The sequence below is a fragment of the Nelumbo lutea genome, chromosome 2 (genome assembly GCF_056320005.1).
Source record: "Nelumbo lutea isolate HS-2025 chromosome 2, American lotus-T2T, whole genome shotgun sequence".
NCBI classification, from domain to species: Eukaryota; Viridiplantae; Streptophyta; class Magnoliopsida; order Proteales; family Nelumbonaceae; genus Nelumbo; species Nelumbo lutea.
The window spans coordinates 18,218,263-18,242,651 of NC_142685.1; the positions used below are offsets into that span (position 1 = coordinate 18,218,263).

At 42.4% G+C, this 24,389-nt stretch overlaps 2 protein-coding genes across 2 annotated transcripts; one reads left to right on the top strand and one right to left on the bottom strand.

Moving 5' to 3' along the window:
• Positions 1-4,768: 4,768 nt before the first annotated feature.
• LOC148868940 (uncharacterized) lies at positions 4,769-5,488 on the bottom strand. The gene has a single exon (XM_088969882.1). It carries the CDS (start codon positions 5,486-5,488, stop codon positions 4,769-4,771), a length of 720 nt encoding a protein of 239 aa, XP_088826008.1.
• A 1,392-nt stretch (positions 5,489-6,880) lies between these two features.
• LOC148868941 (putative NAD(P)H dehydrogenase (quinone) FQR1-like 3) lies at positions 6,881-11,803 on the top strand. Its single transcript, XM_088973991.1, has 4 exons — positions 6,881-7,071; positions 7,214-7,307; positions 7,374-7,639; positions 11,327-11,803. The coding sequence occupies exons 1-4, from the start codon at positions 7,046-7,048 to the stop codon at positions 11,568-11,570; spliced, it is 630 nt and encodes a 209-aa protein (XP_088830117.1). The 5' UTR covers positions 6,881-7,045; the 3' UTR covers positions 11,571-11,803.
• The last annotated feature ends 12,586 nt before the right edge of the window (positions 11,804-24,389 follow it).

The following is a 24,389-nucleotide window of genomic DNA, read 5'->3' on the forward strand; positions in this document are numbered from 1 at the left end:
CAACGGCCACCATTACCTACACAGTTGCAACGACATATCTGCTACTGCTTCCATGACTGCAACTACCATAATGCGTGCTTGTTCTGCTCCTTATCAATCTCGGTGTAATAAGACCTCAACCAAGCAGCATCCACTTGACTTATGTTATTCAGAATGTTATATGTAATCTGATCCATTCTCCCCGACTTTCCAAAACTCCATATTCTATTATCTTTTCGGTAGTCAAAGCTAGAATTCTCCCCATGTTCCTTATCTTTCTTCATCCCTAAAACCCCATTTCCATTTTCTTTCCTATGAATATAACCTTAGGCTTTAGTAGCAAACCATCGACAACTTTAGCAGGCCTGTTGAAGATAGGTTGTCTGTTGAATAAAGCTAATGCCTATTGAAACTTCAACAATAAACCATCGACAACTTCAAGCTTTAGGCTTTGCTCAACAAGCTAATCAAAGGTAGGGAGATTGTGTTGAAGCTGCAAGTCCTAGATCCATCTTCGCCTGCAGAGATGCGGGAAATGTTGGTACAGAAGGCACTAATCATAGTAGACTCTATTGTACACAACCCTCAGTTCTAACACGGATTTCTTCTGGCCAATCTGTATTCTACGTTCTGTGAATTGTCACACCCCCTTGTTGGGTTTTGGCTGTAGTTTTAGCTAAATGTGGGTGCATGCAAAGTGGAGAAACAAAGGACTTACATGCAACAGATTGAAGTAAAATACAGAGCAAGAGAAAGGGCTGAAAAAAGGGCTGAAATTACTTCATACGTATTTTGGTTTCTCTTGGTTAGAGTCATACAAGAATAGCTTCTCGAGCAAGCCAAATATAAGCTTCTTCAAGTATACCTTTTCAACTAACCCAGGTTTACAAAAAGTAGAAAAAAACCCAACTAAAGTTAAATTTTACAACTGTAGAAAAAGACAAAATAAGTATAAAATAGTTTAACTTCTTAGCACATTAACTGTAACATTCTCCCCCTTAATGTGTTGTTGTTGGACTCTTAATGCTTTTCTTAATTCTTCAAACTTCTCTCTTGCCAATGGCTTGGTGAAAATATCAGCTAATTGTTCTTGAGTCCTACAATACACTAGTTCAATTTCTCCATCTTCAATGGCATCTCGAATGAAGTGATGTTTGAGAGCAATGTGCTTGATTATGCTATGATAACATGGGTTCTTTGACATAGCTGGTGATGCGCAATCTGCTCACTCCCTTGTGTCTGATGAATGGGCTAGAACTAGGATTTGATTTGGCAGTGCTGAGCTATGCTACCGAGCTGAAAACTGTAAGTCTGAGCTGAAAAGAGCTGTGAAGAAAAAAAGATTTGAGTGCTTGGGTAGGTTTTACCCAAGAGAACACTCTGATGCTTAAGTCAGAATAGGGGTTTCTGAGAGAATATGTGAGAGAGTCTAATAGCTTTAGTGTGCATACGTTTTAGAGTTGTTCTAGGGTTCAGGTGCCATCAGGCAACGTCTTTGAAGCTTCTGCAGAGTTGTTTTCGCAGTTTGAGGTGTGCTGGACTGTCAGTTGCTAGATTCATGCGGCAATTACAGGTTGCTTGTGGGTCTTGTGGCGTACGGTTCGGTGAGTTGTTCCTATGGTCGCGGTTTGTCAAGTTGCCTTGTTGAGTTGGATGCTGTGTTGCCACCAACGTCTACATGTCGGTAGCTACATGGGGTGACCAAAATGCCCCTCATCAATAGCAATGGTAGATTTGTTGTCATAATGGATCACTATAGCATTCTCTTGCTTCTCATTAATATCTTTTATAATTCTCCTTACCCAAATTGTTTGAGATGTTGCCCATTATACTGAAACATACTCTGCTTCTGCTGAACATTGAGCCATTGATTTTTGCTTCTTTTAGCACCAAGAAAACACACCACTACCAAAGGAAAAACAATAGCCAAAGGTGCTCTTCATGTCATCAGCACATCCTCCCCAATCACTGTCACAAAAACCAATCAATCTTACTTCATTTCCTCTGTCATATTTGATTCCATAATCCATGGTGCCTTGCACATACCTTAGCACTCTTTTTGCAGCCCCAAAATGAACGTGATTGGGACTGTTCATAAATCTGGACAGTAAACTGGTAGCAAACATGATGTCCGACCTTGTAGTAGTGAGATAAAATAGGTTTCGAACCAAGTTTCTATCAAAGGTTTCGTCCACCTTCTTACCACCATCTTCTTTAATTAATTTTTCATTAACAACCAATGGAGTAGCTACAGGTTTGCACCTAAGCATTTTGAATATTTTGAGAACTTTTTCAGCATACTTGCTTTGACAAATGAACACACCATCATCAACTTGATAAATTTCAATACGAAGAAAGTGATGTAACAGTCCCATATCGGTCATTTCATATTTTTTCACCATTTCATTTTTGAAATCTTCAATCATTTTCATATTATTTCTAGTAAACACCAAGTCATCAACATAAAAAGCAATAATGAGAACATCATCTATACCTTGTTTCTTCACATACAAAGTAGGTTTACTCTTGTTTTTCATGAACCCTTTTTCAACAAAATAAGCACCAATTTGGCTATACCATGCTCTTGGTGCTTGTTTTAACCCATATAGAGCCTTCTTCAAATTGTGCACTTTTTCTTCTTTGCCTTGAATCACAAAGCCTTGTGGTTGTTCTACATACACATATTCTTTTAATTCCTTATTCAAGAAAGCTGATTTAACATCAAGTTGCCATAACAACCAACCTTTGTGGGCAGCAAGTGCAATGAGAGATCTAACAGTATCCAACCGTGCTACTGGAGCAAATGTTTCAAAGTAATCAACATTGGTTTGTTATGCATAGCCCTTAGCAACCAGCCTTGCTTTGTTTCTTTGCACAAAACCATTAGAATTGTGCTTCACTTTGTACACCCATTTAACACCAATCACTTATTTGTTGTTCGATCTATCAACTAACTCTCAAGTTTCATTATTTTCTATGATGACAACATCCTCTTCCATTGCATTTTTTCAAGCTTATTCCTTAACAACTTCTTCAAAGCTTTCCGATTCCATAACAATGAAATTGTACCTTGCATAAATATCACTCAACCTCCTCATTTTTCTTGGAGTTGAGTTAGATGAGGATGAGATTGAACTTGGAGATGATTGAAAAGTTCCCTCATCATTTTGGGTTGTATTTTCTTCCAAATTAGACATGGGAACATGCTATTCTTCAATTTTTTCTTACTCCAATTCCAAACATCTTTCTCATCAAACAACACATCTCTACTAATAATCATCTTGTTTGTTTTCAAATTGTATAGCCTACAATCCTTTGACATAGAGCTATAGCTAACAAAAATACACTTCTCACTTGTTTCATCAAGTTTTGATTTCTTTTCTTTTAGAACTTGGGCATAACACACACTACCAAACACTTTCAAGTATCTAACTGATGGTTTCCTTCCACTCCAAGTTTCCAATGGAGTCATTCCTTTAATAGTTACAGTGGGGCATCGGTTCATCAAATACACAGTTGTGTTTACAGCTTCAGCCCAAAAATTTTTGGGAAATTTCTTCTCATGTAGCATGATTTTGCCATCTCCATCACAGTTTGGTTCATCCTCTTCGATACTCTATTTTGTTGAGAAGTATAACGGACTATAAGTTGCCTTTCCATGCCTTCATCTTCACAAAATTTATCAAATTCTTTTGAAGTGTACTCCTTGTCACGATCTCTTCTCAAATTTTTAATATAACAACCACTTTGTTTTTCAACAAGACATTTAAATTTCTTAAAAATAGTAAACACATCAGATTATGTGAGTATAATCATCAATAAAAAGAATGAAGTACCTGTTGTGGGAATGAGAGGGAGTCCTCATGGGTCCACACACATCGGTATGAACTAATTTAATCACTTTGTTGGCTCTCCATGCAACTCCTTTTGGAAATGGTTGTTGGTGATGCTTTCCAAGTGCACAACCTTCGCAAACTTCATATTTTTCTTCAATGTTCGGAAGCCTTTGAACAATCTCCTTTTGTGATAACAATTTTAGCCCATTGAAATTTAGGTGATCAAATCTTTTATGCCATAACCAGGATTCATCAATCTCTTTGGCATTCATAGTAATCTTTCTTGCATAATTAAACACTAGTGGAAAGCTTCTATTTGTCTTCATTTTCACATTTTCACCACATGTTTCTCATGGTCATAAATGGTACAACCAAGATCTTCAAAATGGAGTGAAAAGCCATGCTCCAAAAGCTGTCACACCGAGAATATTCTCATTCAACTCAGGTACAAATAACATATCATGTATAAATTTTTTCCCTTTCTTTGTTTCAACACCAATTGTGTTTTTGCCTTTTACTTCAACAATTTCTCAATTTCTCAACTTCACTTTTGAGCCAAATGATGTGTCCATGTCAAGAAAAATATTTGGGCGCCCTATCATATGATTGCTACACCTGTTGTCCAAGAACCACACATCATTATTTTCCTCCGTGGCATTTTGACACGCATAAAACAAATTTCCTTCATCTTTTTTTTCTTTTGTAAAATTTGCTTGCTGATTGTTTTTCTGTCTACAATATTTTTGTAGATGCCCAAACTCTTTGCAAAAATGACATTGTGGCTTTCCTTTAAACCAACAATCCTCATCAACATGGATGCTTCTTTTGCAAATAGAACACCGATGTGATGACCCTTCATCACTAGATTTTCTGTCAAAATTACTTTTGCTTCGTCTTCTTTTGTTTCTACTTCTTCCTCTTTCTCTTGCATATATACCTCCTCTATAGGAGTCTCATTTTCCATGCTCATGAGTTGAGGATGTTCCATCACGATTTTTGGAACTGACATTGAGCTTGAATTGGAATGCACTCTCTATTGATTTTTCGGAGTGGCGTGCCAATCTTTGCTTATATGATTTTAATGATGCCATAAGCTCTTGAATACTTATTTCAGTGAGATCCTTTATTTCTTCAATGGCAGATACAATAGGATCAAATTTCTCAAGTAAGTTAATTAAGATCTTCTCAACGATCCTCCTATCATCAAAATTTTCACCATGTGCTTTCATTTGATTTATCAACTCTATAAATCTACTAAAATAGTCATTTAAACTTTCATTTTTCTTTACTTTCATATTTTCGAAATCTCTTCTAAGAGATTGGAGTTTAACATCCCTTACCTTTTTATCTCCTTGAAATTCTTGTTGAAGTGTTTCCCAGGCTTCTTTTGCCTTTTCAATTCTCATTATCATTGGAAAAATAGATTTATCAACTCTTCTTTGAATCATTGAAAGTGCTCCTACATTTTTACTTCTCTTGTCCTTCAATTCTTTTTGTTGAGCTGCTATGAGATTTGCTATATTTTCTGGTTCTTCATATCTAATGACAACAATATCCCATAAATCCAAGGACAAGAATAGGGTTTTCATTTTAACATACCAGAAATCATAGTCTTCTCCATCAAAAATAGGAACTTGGACTGTATTGAAATTAATAGCATTAGTGTTGGCCATGATTTGTTCACCACAAACAAATTTTCTTCAACTTTTCTTGCACCCAAACTTGTTCTAATGAACCTTGCAGCTTTGATATTACTTGTTGGGTTTTGGTTGTAGTTTCAGTTAAATGTGAGTGCATGCAAAGTGGAGAAACAGAGGACTTACATGCAGCAGATTGAAGTAAAATACAAAGCAATAACAGAGCAAGAGAAAGGGCTAAAATTACTTCATACATATTCTAATTTCTCTTGGTTAGTCATATAAGAATAACTTCTTAAACAAGCCAAATAGAATCTTCTTTAAATACACTTTTTCAACTAACCAGGATTACAAAAAGTAAAAATACCCAACTTAAATTATTTTTTTACAAATGTAGAAAAAAACAAAATAAATATAAAATAGTTTAACTTCCTATCACATTAACTGTAACACCCCCTTATTCTAAGCGGCAGAGTTGAACCACAATTTTAAGTCAATCAATGGCGATGACGGCTCTTTAGGTGAGAGAGAGAATGGTCTAATCCTTTCCATTTTTCAATCTTCAGCAGTGGATATGTCGGCGTGTTCGATCTGGGAATTTTTGAAAAATATAACAATCATAATAGAAATGATGTAAGATAATAATTGTCAGGAATAATACGAATTATTAAAGATTTTGCCATTTTCAATTTTATCACATCGACCCGACCTGGTCGGGTTATTTGATATGGAAACCAAAATCGATCCAGTGTTAAGCAAAATCAACCTAATGGTTTGAGTCGGATTGGATAGGTTTGGGTCAGTTTCGGCTCTAAGTTCATCCATGCCCCCCATGGCCATCTAGTTTTTTGGAAATATATTTAAAACTGAAATATGTATTTTAGAATATATATATATATATATATATATATATATATATATATATATATATATATATATATATATAAACAAAAATATACATACAAATATATTGGATCATATATTTTCTGGAAATATATATCTTACATATTTCGTAATATATATTTTTTAGATATAGATATTGGAATATATATTTTCAAATATTTCAGTTTTTAGTTAAATAGAAACAAAGTCAATTCGGTTCGAATCGATTTCAGTTTTCACACAAAAAAACCAAAACTGATCCAAACCATTGATTTATGAATTTGTACAACCCAAAACCAGCCGGTGCTGATGAAAACCCAGCCGACTCGGATTGGTCGATCCGAGTTAGATGAACGGCCCTAACTGCCCGGCTGTCCGAGTTTCGTAGCTGGAGTGAACTCGTTCTTATTTGGACCACAGACCGTCACCAACCAAATTCAACTGAGCTAACCCGGACTCGATAGTCGATGCCAGACCCACGCGCATTCGAAATTTCGGATTACATTTGCCACTTGTTAGAAAAAAAAAAAAAAAACAGTGCAATCCATCTTGCCACGTTTCCGATTTTTTGTCTCTGTCGAAGCGACGCTGATTGTTTTGGCGCTGCAGGATTTACGCCACGCCATTCCATCAGGATTGATTTTTGGTTAAAACAGACTCAGAAGAAATTCATATAATCTTCTTCTTCTTCTTCTTCTTTCGATTGCAGCAATGCCCACCACCAAGGTCTACATAGTGTAAGTTACCCCAAACAGTAGGATACTGTACTCTTAGTTTCATTATAACGGATTATTGTATTTTCTCTTCCCTGAATTTCAATCTCTTCTCTTCCTCTTTCCTGGATTAAAATTAATAATTTCCAATTCCTCTTTATTGCAGCTACTACTCTCTGTACGGACATGTGGTGACTATGGCACGGGAAGTGCATCGAGGAGCCAACTCCATTGAAGGTGTTGAAGCTACGCTTTGGCAGGTAAACACCGGTCCTTTTGCCTCCAATTTTTTTGAAGCGAGTCGTTGGTTGATTGGAATTGTGCAGGTGCCCGAGACCCTCCCTGATCGGGTATTGGAAAAGATGAAAGCCCCACCCAAAGAGGGGGATGTGCCAATCATCAGGCCGGAACAACTTACAGAAGCTGATGGATTTCTATTTGGGTTCCCTTCTCGATTTGGGATGATGCCAGCACAGTTGAAAGCATTTTTTGATGCATCCAATGAACTGTGGGCATGCCAAGCACTTGCGGGCAAACCTGCTGGCATCTTCTGGAGCACTGGTTTCCATGGAGGAGGTCAGGAGCTTAGTGCGTAAGTCCCTTTCTTCTTTTTGTTTCCTCGATGTTGAAGAGTCGTAGTAAATTAGTAATCTATTTTCTATTGGATACTGTAGGATTAGGTCCTTGTGGTAATTATTTTCACTGAATCTAGTCTTTATTCTAACATCCCTGCCTCTTGTTCTACCTGGAGCCATTACAGATTGTTGCAGGGGCCTCCGGTAGTATTAGATTAATCAGTCAAGTTATCCTCCCCTTGCTAGCTTTTACTGCGAATGGACGGAATCAATATCATTTCTAGAACTGGTTAGTGATTCTATCCATTCAGTTTGTATGGAGATAGAGTTGGAGAAAAATATGTTGAAAACAACTTGTACATTACCTGCATTACCTTCCACCTATGTTGAGTTTATCATGGAAGTCTTTCTTCTAGAGTTATAAGCTATTTTGTTCCGTCTTTAGGTGATCAGGCTTGAGCTCGAGCTCGAATTTGGCTCAAGTCAAAAGCTCGGAAGTTCGAACTCAGCTACCTTTGATTGCAAGTCTCACAAGCAGCCAAGGTTCTGAGCCGAGGTCTCCCTCAAATGCCGAGGTGCCAAACCGAGGTCTCCCTCAGCTGCTGAAGTGTCAAGCTGAGGTTTCCCTAGCAGGCAAGGTGTCGAGCTAAGGTCTCCCTTAGTTGACAAGGTGTCTAGCTGAGGTCTTCCTCCGTTGTCGAGGTGCTGAGCCGAGATCTCCCTTAGTGACCGAGGTGCCGAGTCGAGGTCTCCCTCAGTGGTCAAGGTGTTGTCTAGATCGGGCTCGATTCGAATTAGAGACTTGAGCTTGAGCTCAAAAGTTCGAGCTCGGTTCGGCTTGAACTTGACTACCTTTGACTATAGGTCCCCTAGTAGCTGAGATGCCGAGTTGAGGTCTCCCTCAGTTGGAGAGAGTGGCATTCTTGTAATTTATAAGGAGAGAGATGGCATTCTTGTAATTTGAAAGAAAAGAAAAAGCAAAAGAGAGAGAGAGTTGATAGAGAGTGGCATTCTTGTAATTTATAAGGAGAGAGATGACATTTTTGTAATTTGAAAGAAAAGAAAAAGCAAAAGAGAGAGAGTTGATAGAGAGTGGCATTCTTGTAATTTCTAAGAAAAAAAGGCAAAAAATACTGTTAGATTCCATTTTCCTTATCAGGCTCAAGCTCGATTCGAATTAGAGACTTGAGCTCGAGCTCGAGCTCGGCTTGAGTTAAAAGCTCGGAAGTTCGAGCTCGGCTACCTTTGATTGCAGATCTCTCAAGTAGCCGAGGTCGCCCTCAATTGTCGAGGTGCCAAGCCAAGGTCTCCCTCAGCTGCTGAAGTGTCGAGTTGAGGTTTCCCTAGCAGGTAAGGTGTCGAGCTAAGGTCTCCCTTAGTTGACAAGGTGTCAAGCTGAGGTCTCCCTCAATTGTCGGGGTGCTGAGCGAAGATCTCCCTTAGTGACCGAGGTGCCGAGCCGAGGTCTCCCTCAATGCTTGAGGTGTCCTCTAGCTCGAGCTCGATTCGAATTAGAGACTTGAAGCTTGAGCTTAGAAGTTCAAGCTCGGCTTGAACTCAACTACCTTTGATTGCAGGTCCCCTAGTAGCCAAGATGTCGAGCTAAGGTCTCCCTTAGTTGGAGAGAGTGGCATTCTTGTAATTTATAAGGAGAAAGAGATGACATTCTTGTAATTTATAAGAAAGAGAGAGAGAGAGAGAGTGTGGCATTCTTGTAATTTGAAAGAAAAAGAGAGAGAGAGAGTTGGTAGGAGAGTGGCATTCTTGTAATTTGAAAGAAAAAAGAAACAAAAGAGAGAGAGAGAGAGTTGGTAGAGAATGGCATTCTTGTAATTTCTAGAAAAAAGGCATAAAATACTGTTTGATTACATTTCCCTCATCCTAAAGCATTCTTACGTACACATTTCAGCTTAATATATTTATATAGATAGATATAGATATTCTGTTGTGGAGCTTGTCCTGCCCATTGTGGACTTCCCTCAGAAAAACCCACCATTGAAGGCTATTGTTCTCTTCCAATTTAAGTTTCGTATGTGCTTGGTCACAACCTTCATATACATTGCTGTCTACACAGTACAGATCCTATTGATGGTCAACTGTGTTGTGGCTCATGGTCCTTGCCTGCAAGTATTTTGATAGGACCTCAGAAATATGTTTACATGAATGGATGGTCTTGCTGCAACTTCTGTTGTCTGCACACTTTCTGGCAATTTCTTGCAATTTTAGGATCTGTATTAGACAAGCATTTTGTAGAGGCATTCTTGATCTTTAGAAGCCGTTGACATTCTGAAGATGAAAACATCTCTAGTAATTGAGGTTAACAAGATTGAAGTGATTCTTTGAAGTTTGCAGAGATTTTTAGTTACAAAGACCTGATAAGTTTCTTTCCTAGTTGGGTATAACAGGCTGTTAAATGTTAAAAAAAAGAATCACCATTCATGTTGGCAATACTGAAAGAAGTTTCTTTCAGTAGTTCAGAAGCCTTCTGAAACAAGCAGTAGTAGTTTCTTTTTGGATAAATGACTGATGATAATTTCTTTAAGAAACCACCAGATTACTCACCAAAGTGAGTAGATGGCCCAAAGGTATATTACAATTCCCACAAGGGGTTCTCAGAAAAGCAAAAGACAAACAAAAATAGTTGTTCAATTATCAATGTATTACAGATTGCACCCAGGCCCTGGACATCTCCATTCTAACTGATCCCTTCCCACCCCTGCTCCTGCCAAAGAATCTGCCAGCATTTTAGCACTTCTAGAAACCAACTTGAATGAGATGTTCAATGTGGAACCTAGGTGGTGTTTCTGTCTCACCATTGGCCTAAATTCCCAAGGAATTGATTCTTGGAATTTATCCATCAATTAATTGTTTGACAATCTTTCTCCATTTTTACATCTTTCATTCCCTACAACCCCATCATCTTCAAACCTTGACTCAAGGCCAACATTTCTATCTGTATGACCAATTGGGCCTGGAAAGTTGAGAATATGCTGCCACAGTGGTCCCTCACAACTTGCCATACACCTGACAACTCTGGATTCCCATAACAACACCTATCAAAACTGAATTTAAGCATTCCAATGGCCGGTACAGTCCAGTCAGCTACATTTGTTGTCTTCTAATCTGAAATCCTGCCACTCGTATGCCAAACCCCTAGTAATGCCATTTAGAGTTAAACCTTTGAACATTTCACATGTCTATCACCCAATGTGATACTCTTATCATTATCAGTTCAATAAATTCCTCCACTTGTTTATACTTTTCATCAAAAGTTCTAGCATTCCTTTCACTCCAAAGCCTCTACAAGACTGCTCCTCTAGTACATTGCCACAAAAGCTTTTGCCTTAAGGTAGTACAACTCAACATCGTTAGATCAAACAAGCAGTAGTATTTAGAAGCCTCCAGTAGCTTGGAAGGAGAGTACTTTGTAAAAATGACCAATAGAGAAACTAGGTAGAGGGGTAACATTGCAAGACAAACTGGTGTAGTAGGTTTCAATGACAACATATATTTATGCTGAACAATCCCAAAGTAAGTTCTTTTTATTGTGAATTCAAGGAGTTCTTTAACTGGGATTTTTTTTCTTCTGAAAAGTTGGAAGGTATGATAACAAATATTTGTCTGCATTTCTCTTTTTTGCCTTATTTTTTCCAATATTTATCTGCACTTGAATATTGGCTCTTTGTTGGCTTTCATTGTTGCAGATTGACTGCCATAACACAATTAGCACACCATGGAATGATATATGTTCCCCTTGGGTACACCTTTGGGAGTGGCATGTTTGAGATGAATGAGGTAAAGGGCGGCTCCTCTTATGGTGCTGGAACTTTTGCAGGAGATGGGTCACGCCAACCAACAGAATTAGAACTACAACAAGCATTTTACCAGGGCAAATATGTTTCTGAAATAGCCAAGAAGCTCAAAGATAAGCCGCCTCCGTTTCAGTAGTAACATTTTGAAGATGAATCTATAAAGCTTGATGAAATTGAACAATGTGACTGAGCTATCTCCAACCAAAATTTAAATGTACAATTTGTAAGAGGAGGTGGCTAGTTTCTATCTACAAGACGCTAAGCAAAGATCATGCCAACTTGGTCACTATGGCCACCCAATTAATTGTATGCTTCTGGATTTGTATAACAAACATGATATGCTAATATATTAATTGACACATTTGTTTAGTCTAGATGATGCAATGAATAACACTGCCAATGTGAGCTTGTCTTACACTGCCGGTCCCAAGCCCGGATAAAAGAGGAGGATTGTACCAGCATGGCAGCTGGAATTAAGACTTTTGCCAGACTGATGGTCATGGATCCTGATTTTAGCCGACCCAATATAATTGGGACAATGCTTAGATGACGATGAGATGATGTAATTCTAATGAATGGATTCCATCCATAGAATTGTTAAATCTGCTACCATCCAATTGAAATGGAATTTAGGATCATCAAATCAAGGAACTTGATGTAGCACAATGATATATGCGTTTCTCCAAGAAGAGTGAAAAACACAATCTCCCGAGCTGTAGTGCGGGAGCACCTCTCAAAGAGGGCAGTCAACTAATTCAGGGAGAGATGGAGACAATGGAAAATAACAAATCAATACTCAATAATCTCCGTTACTTAGGATCGAGTACAATTTAGAGAGCCTATTAGATGGCTGTTATAACTACCCAAATATGGTGTATGGTGTAGTAATTGGTGCTAAGCCATGATTGGTAATTGATGAGGGAAGATTTGGCCCTTCAGTGGAATTGGGACATGTGGCATCTCGTGACAATTAGGCAAACACTCAGCCAACAAACTTACGAAGTTGGTGACCCACTCGGGCACCGGTCTGGCCGGCCTGGCACGATCTGCCCGCGGCCTAGCGCGATCTGCGCGCGACCTACGCGCGGCGTGACACTGCCCCGCCGACTTGTAGAGAAGTTCGGTACAGGAGTAGTTTGGCATATAGCAGGAAGATATCCTACCTGACGACCTGGCCTAGACACTGCCCCGCCGACTGACACAGGCACCGACCTAATGACCTAGCCTAGACACTGACCCGCCGGTTGACACAGGCGCCGACCTGACAACCTGGCCCAGACACCGACTCGCCGACTGACGCAGACACCACCCTAACAACCCGGCCTAGGCGCCGATCTAGCCGCCTGACATAAGCGCCAGCCTGACGACCTCGAGGAGTTCACCACCGTACCCCGGTTCTAATAGGATGTGACGAGTCTTACCGTTTGGAGGCTTTTCACCCACCTAACCCGCGAGGACTTCGGTATATAAAGACCTCACCCCCCAAAGGGGAGAGGGATGAAGAAAGGGAAGTAATCCCTGCTCTCTAGCTCTCTAGTTTCTCCAATATTATCTTCAAAGCTCTCTACAATCAGAGTGCTAACTTAAGTGTCGGAGACTTCGGTATATAAAGACCTCACCCCCCAAAGCAGTTCGCCAGTAGGCAGTTCACCACCAACTAGCTCATCACTAAGGCATGCCACCACCGGGTCAAATGACGAGGTACTTAGCCAAAAAATTTTACATCACAAAACATTGGTATGTGGCCGAAAACGGTTAAATCAATTGGCGCCGTCTGTGGGAACACGCTACAAAAAGCTAAGTTCTTATCTTACAAAATCTAAGTTCTCATCTTACCAAAGCTAAGTCCTCACTTTTTAGAAATTGAAGCTATCGCTTTGTAGTTTACAATTTTTATGAACTCAAAGACTATGTAGGGAGCTAACGGACTAAGTAGCTCTACCAACCTTACTTTCGATTCAGATAATGCCACATCAGTCCTCTCCGCAAGGTCCCCCCTACAAAGATGAGCTCTTCGTGGCTTCCACGAGAGTTGGCGGCCAACTGATTACATAGGCGCCTTTACCGGTCGAGCCTTCCAAGGCTCCCGTGTGAGCTCGCAACCCAAATTAGTAGTGTTGCCCCCGGAGGTCGATCTCCTAGTAGCTTCTTGTAGGAGTGGGTGACCGGCATTACGAAGCTGATGCAGCACCATCATAGCTCGACACCTCACAGGCCAAGCCTATAGGCCACATTACTACTTAGGACCCGGTCGCCTCTCCGGCACGGGCAAAGTCAGAAAAGAGTAGACTACGAGTCACTCCCAAAGCCTACGGGCCACATTACTACTTAAGACCTGGTTGCCTCTTTGACACGGGCAAAAGTCAAAGAAGAGTAGAGTACGAGTCGCTACCAAAGCCTACGGGCTAAACTAGGAATTGGATCAACACTTACTAGCTCATCGACTTACGGGTGAAAAGAAATCTACTCCCTTCGCTGAGTTACTATCAGCTCGGGAGTGAGGGGCTATTGATGAGGGCAGATTTGGCCCTCTAGTGGAATTGTGACTCATGGCATCTCGTGACAACTAGGCAAACACCTAGCCAACAAACTTACGAAGTTGGTGAACCACCCAGGCACCGGTCTGGTCGGCCTGGCACGACTTGCGCGACATACACGTGGCTTGCGCGACTGCGCGCAGCCCGCACGACCTGCGCGCGGCCTACGCGACTTGGCCGACCTGGATCAACCTAGCACATGATCCGGCCAAGCCGCCCATAAGACAACCACCGATAAACTCGGCGGCCTACATGCCCGATGAGTTCGGTAGCTCACAAGGGAACTCGCCAAAGAGCCAGGCAGCTCGGCAGAGCTCGCCACAGGCAGCTCGGCAGAGGTAGCTCGCCACGGGGATTTCGCCTCCAGGTAGTTCGCCACCAGACAACTCGCTATAGGCAACTCACCACTTGTAGAGAAGTTTGGTACAGTAGTAGTTTGGCGTATAGCAGGAAGATCTCCTGCCTGACGTCCTGGCCTAGACATTGACCCGCCGACTGACACAGGCGCCGTCGGCTAACAGAGGCACCGACTGGACAACCTGGCCCAGACACCGACCCGCTGACTGATGCAGGCGCCGCCCTGACAACCCGGTCTAGGTGGCGACCTGGCCGCCTGACACAAGCGCCAGCCTGACGACCTCGAGGAGTTCACCACCGTACCCCGGTTCTAACAAGATGTGACGAGTCTTACCGTTTGGAGGCTTTTCACCCACCTAACCCGCGAGGACTCCGGTATATAAAGACTTCACCCACCAAAGAGGAGAGGGATGAAGAAAGGGAAGTAATCCCTGCTCTCTAGCTCTCTCGTTTCTCCAATATTATCTTCAAAACTCTCTAGAATCAAAGTGCTAACTTAAGCATGGGAGAGCCCCTGCTGGGAAAATACCCGTGGGACCTCTGATTCAGTTCTTGCAGGTCCCTCTGCTCCCGCCACCTACAAAGAGGAGGAAAAGATGGAGTTCTCGCAGGTCCCTCAGCTCCCACTGCCTACAAAGGAAAGAAGACTACCTCATGCTGAGGGCAGTCGGATTGCGCCGCACTAGGGAGCTCCACCATTCTCTAAGTCACCGGTCGCCTAGTAGGGAGTTTGCCACTAGGTAGCTCTCCACCAGGCAGTTCACCACCGAGTAGCTCACCACCAGGCAGTTCGCCACCAAGTAGTTCGCCACCAGGCAGTTCACCACCAGGCAGTTCGCCACCAGGGAGCTCGCCACTAGGGAGCTCGCCACCAGGCAGTTCGGCACCAGGGAGCTCGCCACCAGGCAGTTCGCCACCAGACAGTTCACCACTGGGCAGTTCACCACAGGCGGTTCGCCCCTAAGCAGTTCTCCACCAAGTAGTTCGCCAGTAGGCAGTTCACCACCAACTAGCTCATCACTAAGGCACGCCACCACCGGGTCAAATGACGAGGTACTTAGCCAAAAAATTTTACATCACAAAACATTGGTACGTGGCCGAAAACGGTTACATCAATTGGCGCCGTCTGTGGGAACACGCTACAAAAAGCTAAGTTCTCATCTTACAAAAGCTAAGTTCTCATCTTACCAAAGTTAAGTCCTCACTTTTTAGAAATTGAAGCTATCGCTTTATAGTTTACATTTTTTATGAACTCAAAGACTATGTAGGGAGCTAACGGACTAAGTAGCTCTACCAACCTTACTTTCGATTCAGATAATGCCACATCAGTCCTCTCCGCAAGGTCCCCCCTACAAAGATGAGCTCTACGTGGCTTCCACGGGAGTTGGCGGCCAACTGATTACATAGGCGCCTTTACCGGTCGAGCCTTCCAAGGCTCCCGGGTGAGCTGGCACCCTAAATTAGAAGTGCCGCCCCCGGAGGTCGAGCTCCTAGTAGCTTCTTGTAGGAGTGGGTGACCGGCATTACGAAGCTGATGCAACACCATCATAGCTCGACACCTCACAGGCCAAGCCTACGGGCCACATTACTACTTAAGACCCGGTCGCCTCTCCGGCACGGGCAAAGTCAGAAAAGAGTAGACTAAGAGTCACTCCCAAAGCCTAGGGGCCACATTACTACTTAAGACCCGGTTGCCTCTCCGACATGGGGAAAAGTCAAAGAAGAGTAGGCTACGAGTCGCTACCAAAGCCTATGGGCCACACTAGGAATTGGATCAACACTTACTAGCTCGTCGACTTACAGGACAAAAGAAATCTACTCCCTTCGCTGAGTTACTATCAGCTTGGGAGTGGAGGGCTATTGACGAGGGCAGATTTGACCCTCCAGTGGAATTGTGACACGTGACATCTCGTGACAACTAGGCAAACACCAAGCCAACAAACTTACGAAGTTGGTGACCCACCTGGGCACCGGTCTGGCCGGCCTGGCGTGACATGCGTGCGGCCTATGCGCGACCTACGCGCGGGCCGCGCTACCTGTACGCGGCCTGACGCACGGCCCGCGCTGCCTGGCACGCGGCCTGGCGCAGCCTGGGCGCGCGACCTGGCCGACCTGGATCAGCCTAGCACATGATCCGGCCAAGCTGCCCATAAGACGCCCCCCGATAAACCCGGTGGCCTACATAACCCACGATCTCGGTAGCTCACCAGGGAGCTCGCCAAAGAGCTAGGCAGCTTGGCAGAGCTCACCGCAGGCAGCTCGCCACAGGGAGTTCGCCCCCAGGCAGTTCGCCACCAGACAGCTCGCCACTTGTAGAGAAGTTTAGTACAGGAGTAGTTTGGCGTATCGCAGGAAGATCTCCTACCTAACAACCTATCCTAGACACTGACCCGCCGACTGACACAGGAGCCGACCTGACGACCTGGCCTAGACACTGACCCGCCGGCTGATATAGGCGTTGACTTGACAACCTGGCCCAGACACCGACCCATCGACTGTCGCAGGCGCTGCCCTGACAACCCCGCCTAGGCGCCGACCTGGCTGCCTGACACAAGCGCCAGCCTAACGACCTCGAGGAGTTCACCACCGTACCCCGGTTCTAACATGATGTGACGAGTCTTACCGTTTGGAGGCTTTTCACCCACCTAACTCATGAGGACTCCGGTATATAAAGACCTCACCCCCCAAAGGGGAGAGGGATGAAGAAAGGGAAGTAATCCCTGCTCTCTAGCTCTCTCGTTTCTCCAATATTATCTTCAAAGCTCTCTACAATCAGAGTGATAACTTAAGCATGGGAGAGCCCCAGTCGGGAAAATACCCGCGGGACCTCTGATTCAGTTCTCGCAGGTCCCTCAGCTCCCACTACCTACAAAGGAAAGAAGACTACCTCATTATGAGGGTAGTCAGATTGCGCCGCACCAGGGATCTCCACCATTCTCTAAGTCACCGGCCGCCTAGTAGGGAGTTCACCACTAGGTAGCTCTCCGCCAGGTAGTTCTCCACCGAGTAGATCGCCACCAGGCAGTTCGCCACCAGGGAGCTTGCCACCAAGCAGTTCGCCACCAAGCAGTTCGCCACCAGGGAGCTCGTCACCAAGCCGTTCGCCACCGGGCAGTTCGCCACCAGGGAGCTCGCCACCAGGCAGTTCGCCACTAGACAGTTTACCACAGGCGGTTCGCCACTAGGCAGTTCTCCACCAAGCAGTTCGCCAGTAGGAAGTTCACCACCAACTAGCTCATCACTAAGGCACACCACCACCGGGTCAAATGACGAGGTACTTATCCAAAAAATTTTACATCACAACATTGGTACGTGGTCAAAAACGGTTACATCAATTGGCATCGTTTGTGGGAACACGCTACAAAAAGCTAAGTTCTCATCCTACAAAAGCTAAGTTCTCATCTTACCAAAGCTAAGTCCTCACTTTTTAGAAATTGAAGCTATCGCTTTATAGTTTACATTTTTTATGAACTCAAAGACTATGTAGGGAGCTAACGAACTAAGTAGCTCTACCAACCTTACTTTCGATTCAGATAATGCCACATCAGTCCTCTCTGCAAGGTCCCCCCTACAAAGATGAGCTCTTCGTGGCTTCTGCGGGAGTTGGCGGCCAACTAACTACATAGGTGCCCTTACCGGTCAAGCCTTCCAAGGCTCCCGTGTGAGCTGGCAACCTAAAGTTAGTAGTGTTGCCCCCGAAGGTCGATCTCCTAGTAGCTTCTTGTAGGAGTGGGTGATTGGCATTACGAAGCAGATGCAACACCATCATAGCTCGACACCTCACAGGCCAAGCCTACGGGCCACATTACTACTTAAGACCCGGTCGCCTCTCCAACACGAGCAAAGTCAGAAAAGAGTAGACTACGAGTCACTCCCAAAGCCTACGGGCCACATTACTACTTAAGACCCGATCGCTCTCCAGCACGGGCAAAAGTCAAAGAAGAGTAGACTACGAGTCACTCCCAAAGCCTACGGGCCACATTACTACTTAGGACCCAGTCGCCTCTCCAGCACGGGCAAAAATCAATGAAGAGTAGACTACGAGTCACTCCCAAAGCCTACGGGCCACACTAGGAATTGGATCAGCACTTACTAGCTCGTCAACTTATGGGCCAAAAGAAATCTACTCCCTTCGCTAAGTTACTATCAGCTTGGGAGTGGGGGGCTATTGATGAGGGCAGATTTGGCCCTCTAGTGGAATTGTGACACGTGGCATCTCGTGACAACTAGGCAAACACCCAGCCAACAAACTTGCAAAGTTGGTGACCCACTCGGGCACCGGTCTGGCCGGCTTGGCGTGACCTGTGCGTGATCTGCGCGACCTGTGCATGATCTGCATGTGGCCTGACGCCCGGCCTGCGCGACCGGCGCGACCTGCACGCGGCCTGCATGACCTGGTACGGCCTGGGCACGCGAACTGGCCGACCTGGATCAGCCTAGCACATGATCCGACCAAGCCGCCCATAAGACGCCCATAGATAAACTCGGCGGCCTACATACCTCACGAGCTCGGTAGTTCACCAGGGAGCTCACCAAAGAGCCAGGCAGCTCGGCAGAGCTCGCCACAAGCAGCTCACCACGGGGAGTTCACCCCCAGGCAGTTCACCACCAGACAGCTCGTCACTTGTAGAGAAGTTCGGTACAACAGTAGTTTGGCGTATCACTGGAAAATCTCCTACTTGACGACCTGGCCTAGACATTGACCCGCCGACTGACACAGGCGCCGACCTGGCCTAGACATTGACCCGCCGGCTGACACAGGCGCCGACCTGACAACCTTGCTCAGACACCGACCCGCCGACTGACGCAGGCGCCGCCCTGACAACCCGGCCTAGGCACCGATCTGGCCGCCTGACACAAGCGCTAGCTTGACAACCTCGAGGAGTTCACCACCGTACCCCGGTTCTAACAGGATGTGATGAGTCTTACCGTTTGGAGGCTTTTCACCCACCTAACCCGCGAGGACTCCGGTATATAAAGACCTCACCCCCCAAAGGGGAGAGGGATGAAGAAAGGAAAGTAATCCCTGCTCTCTAGCTCTCTAGTTTCTCCAATATTATCTTCAAAGCTCTCTACAATCAGAGTGCTAACTTAAGCGTCGGAGAGCCCCCACCGGGAAAATACCCGCGGGACCTCTGATTCAGTTCTCGCAGGTCCCTCAGCTCCCGCCACCTACAAAGAGGAGGAAAAGATGGAGTTCTCGCAGGTCCCTCAGCTCCCACTGCCTACAAAGGAAAGAAGACTACCTCATGCTGAGGGCAGTCGGATTGCGTCGCACCAGGGAGCTCCACCATTCTCTAAGTCGCCGGTCGTCTAGTAGGGAGTTCGCCACCAGGTAGCTCTCCACCAGGCAGTTCACCACCGAGCAGTTTGCCACCAGGGAGCTCGCCACCAAGCAGTTCACCACCAGGCAATTCGCCACCAGGGAGCTCGCCACCAGGCAGTTCGCCACCAGGTAGTTCGCCACCAGGGAGCTCATCACCAAGCAGTTCGCCACCATGGAGCTCGCCACCAGGCAGTTCACCACCAGACAGTTCACCACCTAGCAGTTCGCCACCAGGCGGTTCGCCCCTAGGCAGTTCTCCACCAAGCAGTTCGCCAGTAGGCTATTCACCACCAAGTAGCTCATCACTAAGGCACGCCACCACCGGGTCAAATGACGAGGTACTTAGCTAAAAATTTTACATCACAAAACATTGTTACGTGGCTGAAAACGGTTACAGCAGTAATGATGGGTTGTTATGATAGGAATCAATATAACACCCAGTATTGGTATTGGCATTAACGGACTCTGGAATTGGTTATGGTTGAGTCGGTTACAACCTTTAGTGGGCCAAGCATCTCTTGGCTCGGGCTGGGTCTGGGGTCCGTAACACACAAGAAGAGTTGTTCCACTAGGCATACATGGTGGGTAAAGAAAGAATACAAATATGATATAGCAGAAAGAAATGGGGAGGTAAAGAAGTATCTGATCTAAAACGTGGAAGAAAGTAGAGAAAAGAAAGAGTAGAAAGCTGCACCTTGAGAGATAGAGAGAGTAGAAAAGCTACACCTTGAGAGATAGAGATGAAAAAACCTTTTAGGCTATGTTGGATTTGAAGGAAAAGGTAGGGAAAGAAAGGGAAAGACAGGAAAACTAATACAAGGTTTATAACGATTTCCTTATCTTTCCCTACATTTTCCTTCAAACCAAACATATTAAGAACACCGATCTTTGACCTTTGGAAATACACAAGCTTCAAACTATTTCATTTTATTCTCTTCTAATGGTTGAATTACAAGAACTATATTTATAGGCAATTAATTTCAAAATTCACTATGACTGCTAAACCCATGTGTATCCCATGAAGACATTCATATGTGGATTATTACTCCTAAAACAACTCTAAATAGCTACTAGAAATCATATTAAAGATAAACAGACCAAAACAACTCCAAGATACAGGCTTAAAAAGCGGATAAACATCCCACCACAGGTTTACATTAGTAAATTGGTTATAACCCTCTAAAAGCATGCATGGTTTACAAGATCTTGGTCTCATTTGATATATTACTTCATAACTTTTCTCATGACACCAAAATCAGGAAAAACAGACAAGATTTGACCCCAGAAAAATAGATTAAAAAAGTAACGTGATTGCAATATCAACTTTTCAAATTTCCAAAAACTCTTGAGTTCATCTTTTTAAATGTTTTGACTCTTTAAAATGATTAAACCTAAAAACTGGGATCTGCAAAACTCGATTTATTTTTCTTTACTCTGCAACTGCAATTTGATGGAGTCAAGGAGAACTGGAGAAGCATCTCTGTAAATGACGATGGGTTAGAGGGGTCTAGGTATCCTTGACCAAATCTGCCTTGACCCTTTTTATTTATGACCCAAATGGGTGATTTGACCCATCTTGACCCACTACTCAAATGGTTGGGTTTTCAAGTTGATGGATTGGGTGGGTTAGATGGGTATGGGTCAAAATTGCCAGCCCTAATTAATTGGATCAAATAACAAGAAGAAGAAAACAACCAACACAAAACACAACAAACTACTCAACTAGCAAACTAATTAAATGGTTCTAAGCGTAGCTCTTCCACAAATGTCAGCATAACAGATATGAAGGCTAACATTTGGCTTCTCGAGACATCTATCGAGATGATCCCCTGGTGACCTGTATATGCCAAGAAATCCACTGCTTTATTCACTTCTCTGAACACATGGATGTATTGCATGTTGAGCCTCCACTTCTCGCATATGATAGTACTCCTGGATTGGATCCAATAAGCATAACATAGGAAAATGAGCATTTTATAAATATTTTAACAAATATTAAAAATTGTCTTTAATCTTTTTCAGGGGTAAGTTGGGGGTATTTCAAGGGACAAGTGTCAAAAAATTTGAAAGTGCTTATATAACATGCTTACAATGTACCTATCTGATTCAAACTCTCCTCATGATGATCTTCAAATTCCATGGTGGGGTATCTCCACCCCTCAAGCTATCAATCACTAACTTGGAGTCTCCTTCAATAATAATGCTTTTGCCTGTGAACTTTTTGGCAATTTCATGGGCTTCTAAGGCGGCACATGCCTCAGCAGTGTTGATTGAGCGATAACCCTTATTCTTGCACCTACTTTCAAATATATATATATATATATATATATATATATATATATATATATATATATATATATATATATATATATATATGTTTAAGCATCAAAGGTTATCTTTATTACAAATCTTGCGGGTGGTATTCATCGTACCCAAACATCTTTCTTCTGATTTTTTCTTCCCAAGATGCAAGATCTTGGCATTATTACTACATTCTTCCCAAGATGCAAGATCTTCTGGCATTATTAAATAGAATAGCCGGGAGGGGGGTGATTTTGTCATTGAAAATCTTGCCATTCTTATTCTTCCATATGCCCCATAATACAAATGTGATGCACTCCAAGGAGCCTTCCTGGTTTCCTTTTTGTTTTATTAATTATATCCCACCAAGATCTCAGACTATCCTCTTCATTCCCCGGCTTTAGATCTTGGCACTGAAGAAGATTCCATAATGAATATATGATTGCAATCTTCTCTTTCCCCGCACATACTCACAAAATTTTTCAATATTGATCCCTCTTCTCCTTAATAAATTATTGGTCGGCAGTCTCCTTTTAACAAATACATAAAATATTTTATTTTCTGAGGATATTTTGGCCATGTTTGGTTATTCTCATTCTTTTTCATTATTACTAAAGATGAAATTTTAAAATGGACAAGAAAGGTTTAAAATAGGCAAAATGAGAAAATATTGCTAGAAATCAAACACTTTTCTCCTAAGAATGAATTCCTTTGAGATTAACAAGTGTCCTATGTTGCTTATTTTCATTCTTAAAAAAAAATGTTAGTATTCATAAACTGCCAACCTAGGTCTCTAACAGTCAATGTTTACCGATTAACATAGATGTATTGTAAAAGTACTTTCTTAAAAGTGCTTTTATAAAAGTATTTTTGTAAAAAAGTGCTTTTAAAAAATACTTTCATAAAAGTATTTTACTTTTGCAAAAGTACTTTTCATAAATTTACTTTTATAAAAGCATGTGTAAAAGTACTTTTATAGAAGTGCTTTCATGTAAAAGTACTTTTGTAAAAGTTCTTTCGTAAAAGTATTTTTGTAAAAGTTCTTTCATAAAAGTATTTTGGTAAAAGTACTTTTGTAAAAGTAAACATCTATGGCAACAATTTTGTAAGCAGAGTTTCCTCAAAGAATGAAATGAGCAAGATGGAGCATGATTATTTTTCATGCTACAGGTTACTCAACTTTTTGTGATTTGGGGATGGTTTTTCATTCTAAAAAGATGTGGCCCATGGAAAGAATTTTGTAACCAAACACTCCAATGTTATTCATTTTTGTCCATTCTTGCCCAAAATGAGCAAGAATTAAAAGAATGAGTTCCAGAACCAAACATAGCCTTAATTTCCAGACTTATTTTCCATTCTCTCCCATCATGTCATTAGGCTATGTCTGATTTGAAGGAAAAGGTAGGGAAAGGCAAGGAAATCTATACAAGATTTGTAAAGGTTTCTTTAACTTTCCCTACTTTTTCCTTCAAACCAAACTCAACCTTAGTGCTAACATTTTCCCTCATTACCAAGTTATAAGTTGATTTGTTTGAAAAGTTTCCTTTGGGATTTGGGTAGCGCACCAATTCATATTTTTCTCATGTGGGAGTACTAACTGTTTTTACGGAAAAGTACGGACAGTCCCAATGCAGATTTCTGAATTCCACTACAGACCTAAAAACATTCAAAATGTCAAATACCCTCACTCTATGTCTGCGAATTGGTATCAATTCTGAATTGGCACCTACCCCAACTGTACTTTGGGCCTAAAAATTCAGACCCTGGGCTGAATCGTCATTCTCCCTTATTTTTATTTTGTCCCAATTTCCCTTTCCCATCACCCAACATATCTTTTCTTGGTCCCATTTCTTCCTAGAACCATCCATGAGATCCTTAACTTTTTGTACCAATTCCTCGGTTGGGTCTCTGTCTTCCCTATTGAAGGAGGGTGTCCATCTAGCCAGTTATCTTTCCATGGTTTAATTTTCTATACATTGCCTATTATCCAATGCATCCCCTTTTTCAATATGTCTATATGACTTAATATACCTTTTCAAGCTCATGAGCTTCCTTTTTTTTGCCTTCATAACTAGGGGTGCAAATGGATCGGATCATGGTCCGATCCTATTTGATCGAGTTTAGATCACCCCAGATCAAATCATATTTAGATAACCCCTACTCGATTCAAGAAGATCTGATCTAATATTTATGCTATATATGTGTTATTTATTTATTTATAATATAATATTTATATTATATTTTTGTAAATTTGTTATATTATTTATTTTTTTTATAAAAAAAAAAATATATATATATATATAATGAAATTAATTAAAAAAATACTTATACTTTTTTATTTTTCTTTATTTAAATTGGTATATTTTATTTTTCTTTTAATAATTTATTAATTTTTAATAAAAATAAATTGGATCGGATCAGATCCAAATATCCG

Bases quoted from the DNA above. Each gene is read 5' to 3' on its own strand.
- LOC148868940 (XM_088969882.1), bottom strand. From the start codon at position 5,488: ATGGCCAACACTAATGCTATTAATTTCAATACAGTCCAAGTTCCTATT.
- LOC148868941 (XM_088973991.1), top strand. From the start codon at position 7,046: ATGCCCACCACCAAGGTCTACATAGT. The intron at 7,072-7,213 runs GTAAGTTACCCC...TCTTTATTGCAG, and splicing joins ACCACCAAGGTCTACATAGT to CTACTACTCTCTGTACGGAC. The intron at 7,640-11,326 runs GTAAGTCCCTTT...TCATTGTTGCAG, and splicing joins GGAGGTCAGGAGCTTAGTGC to ATTGACTGCCATAACACAAT.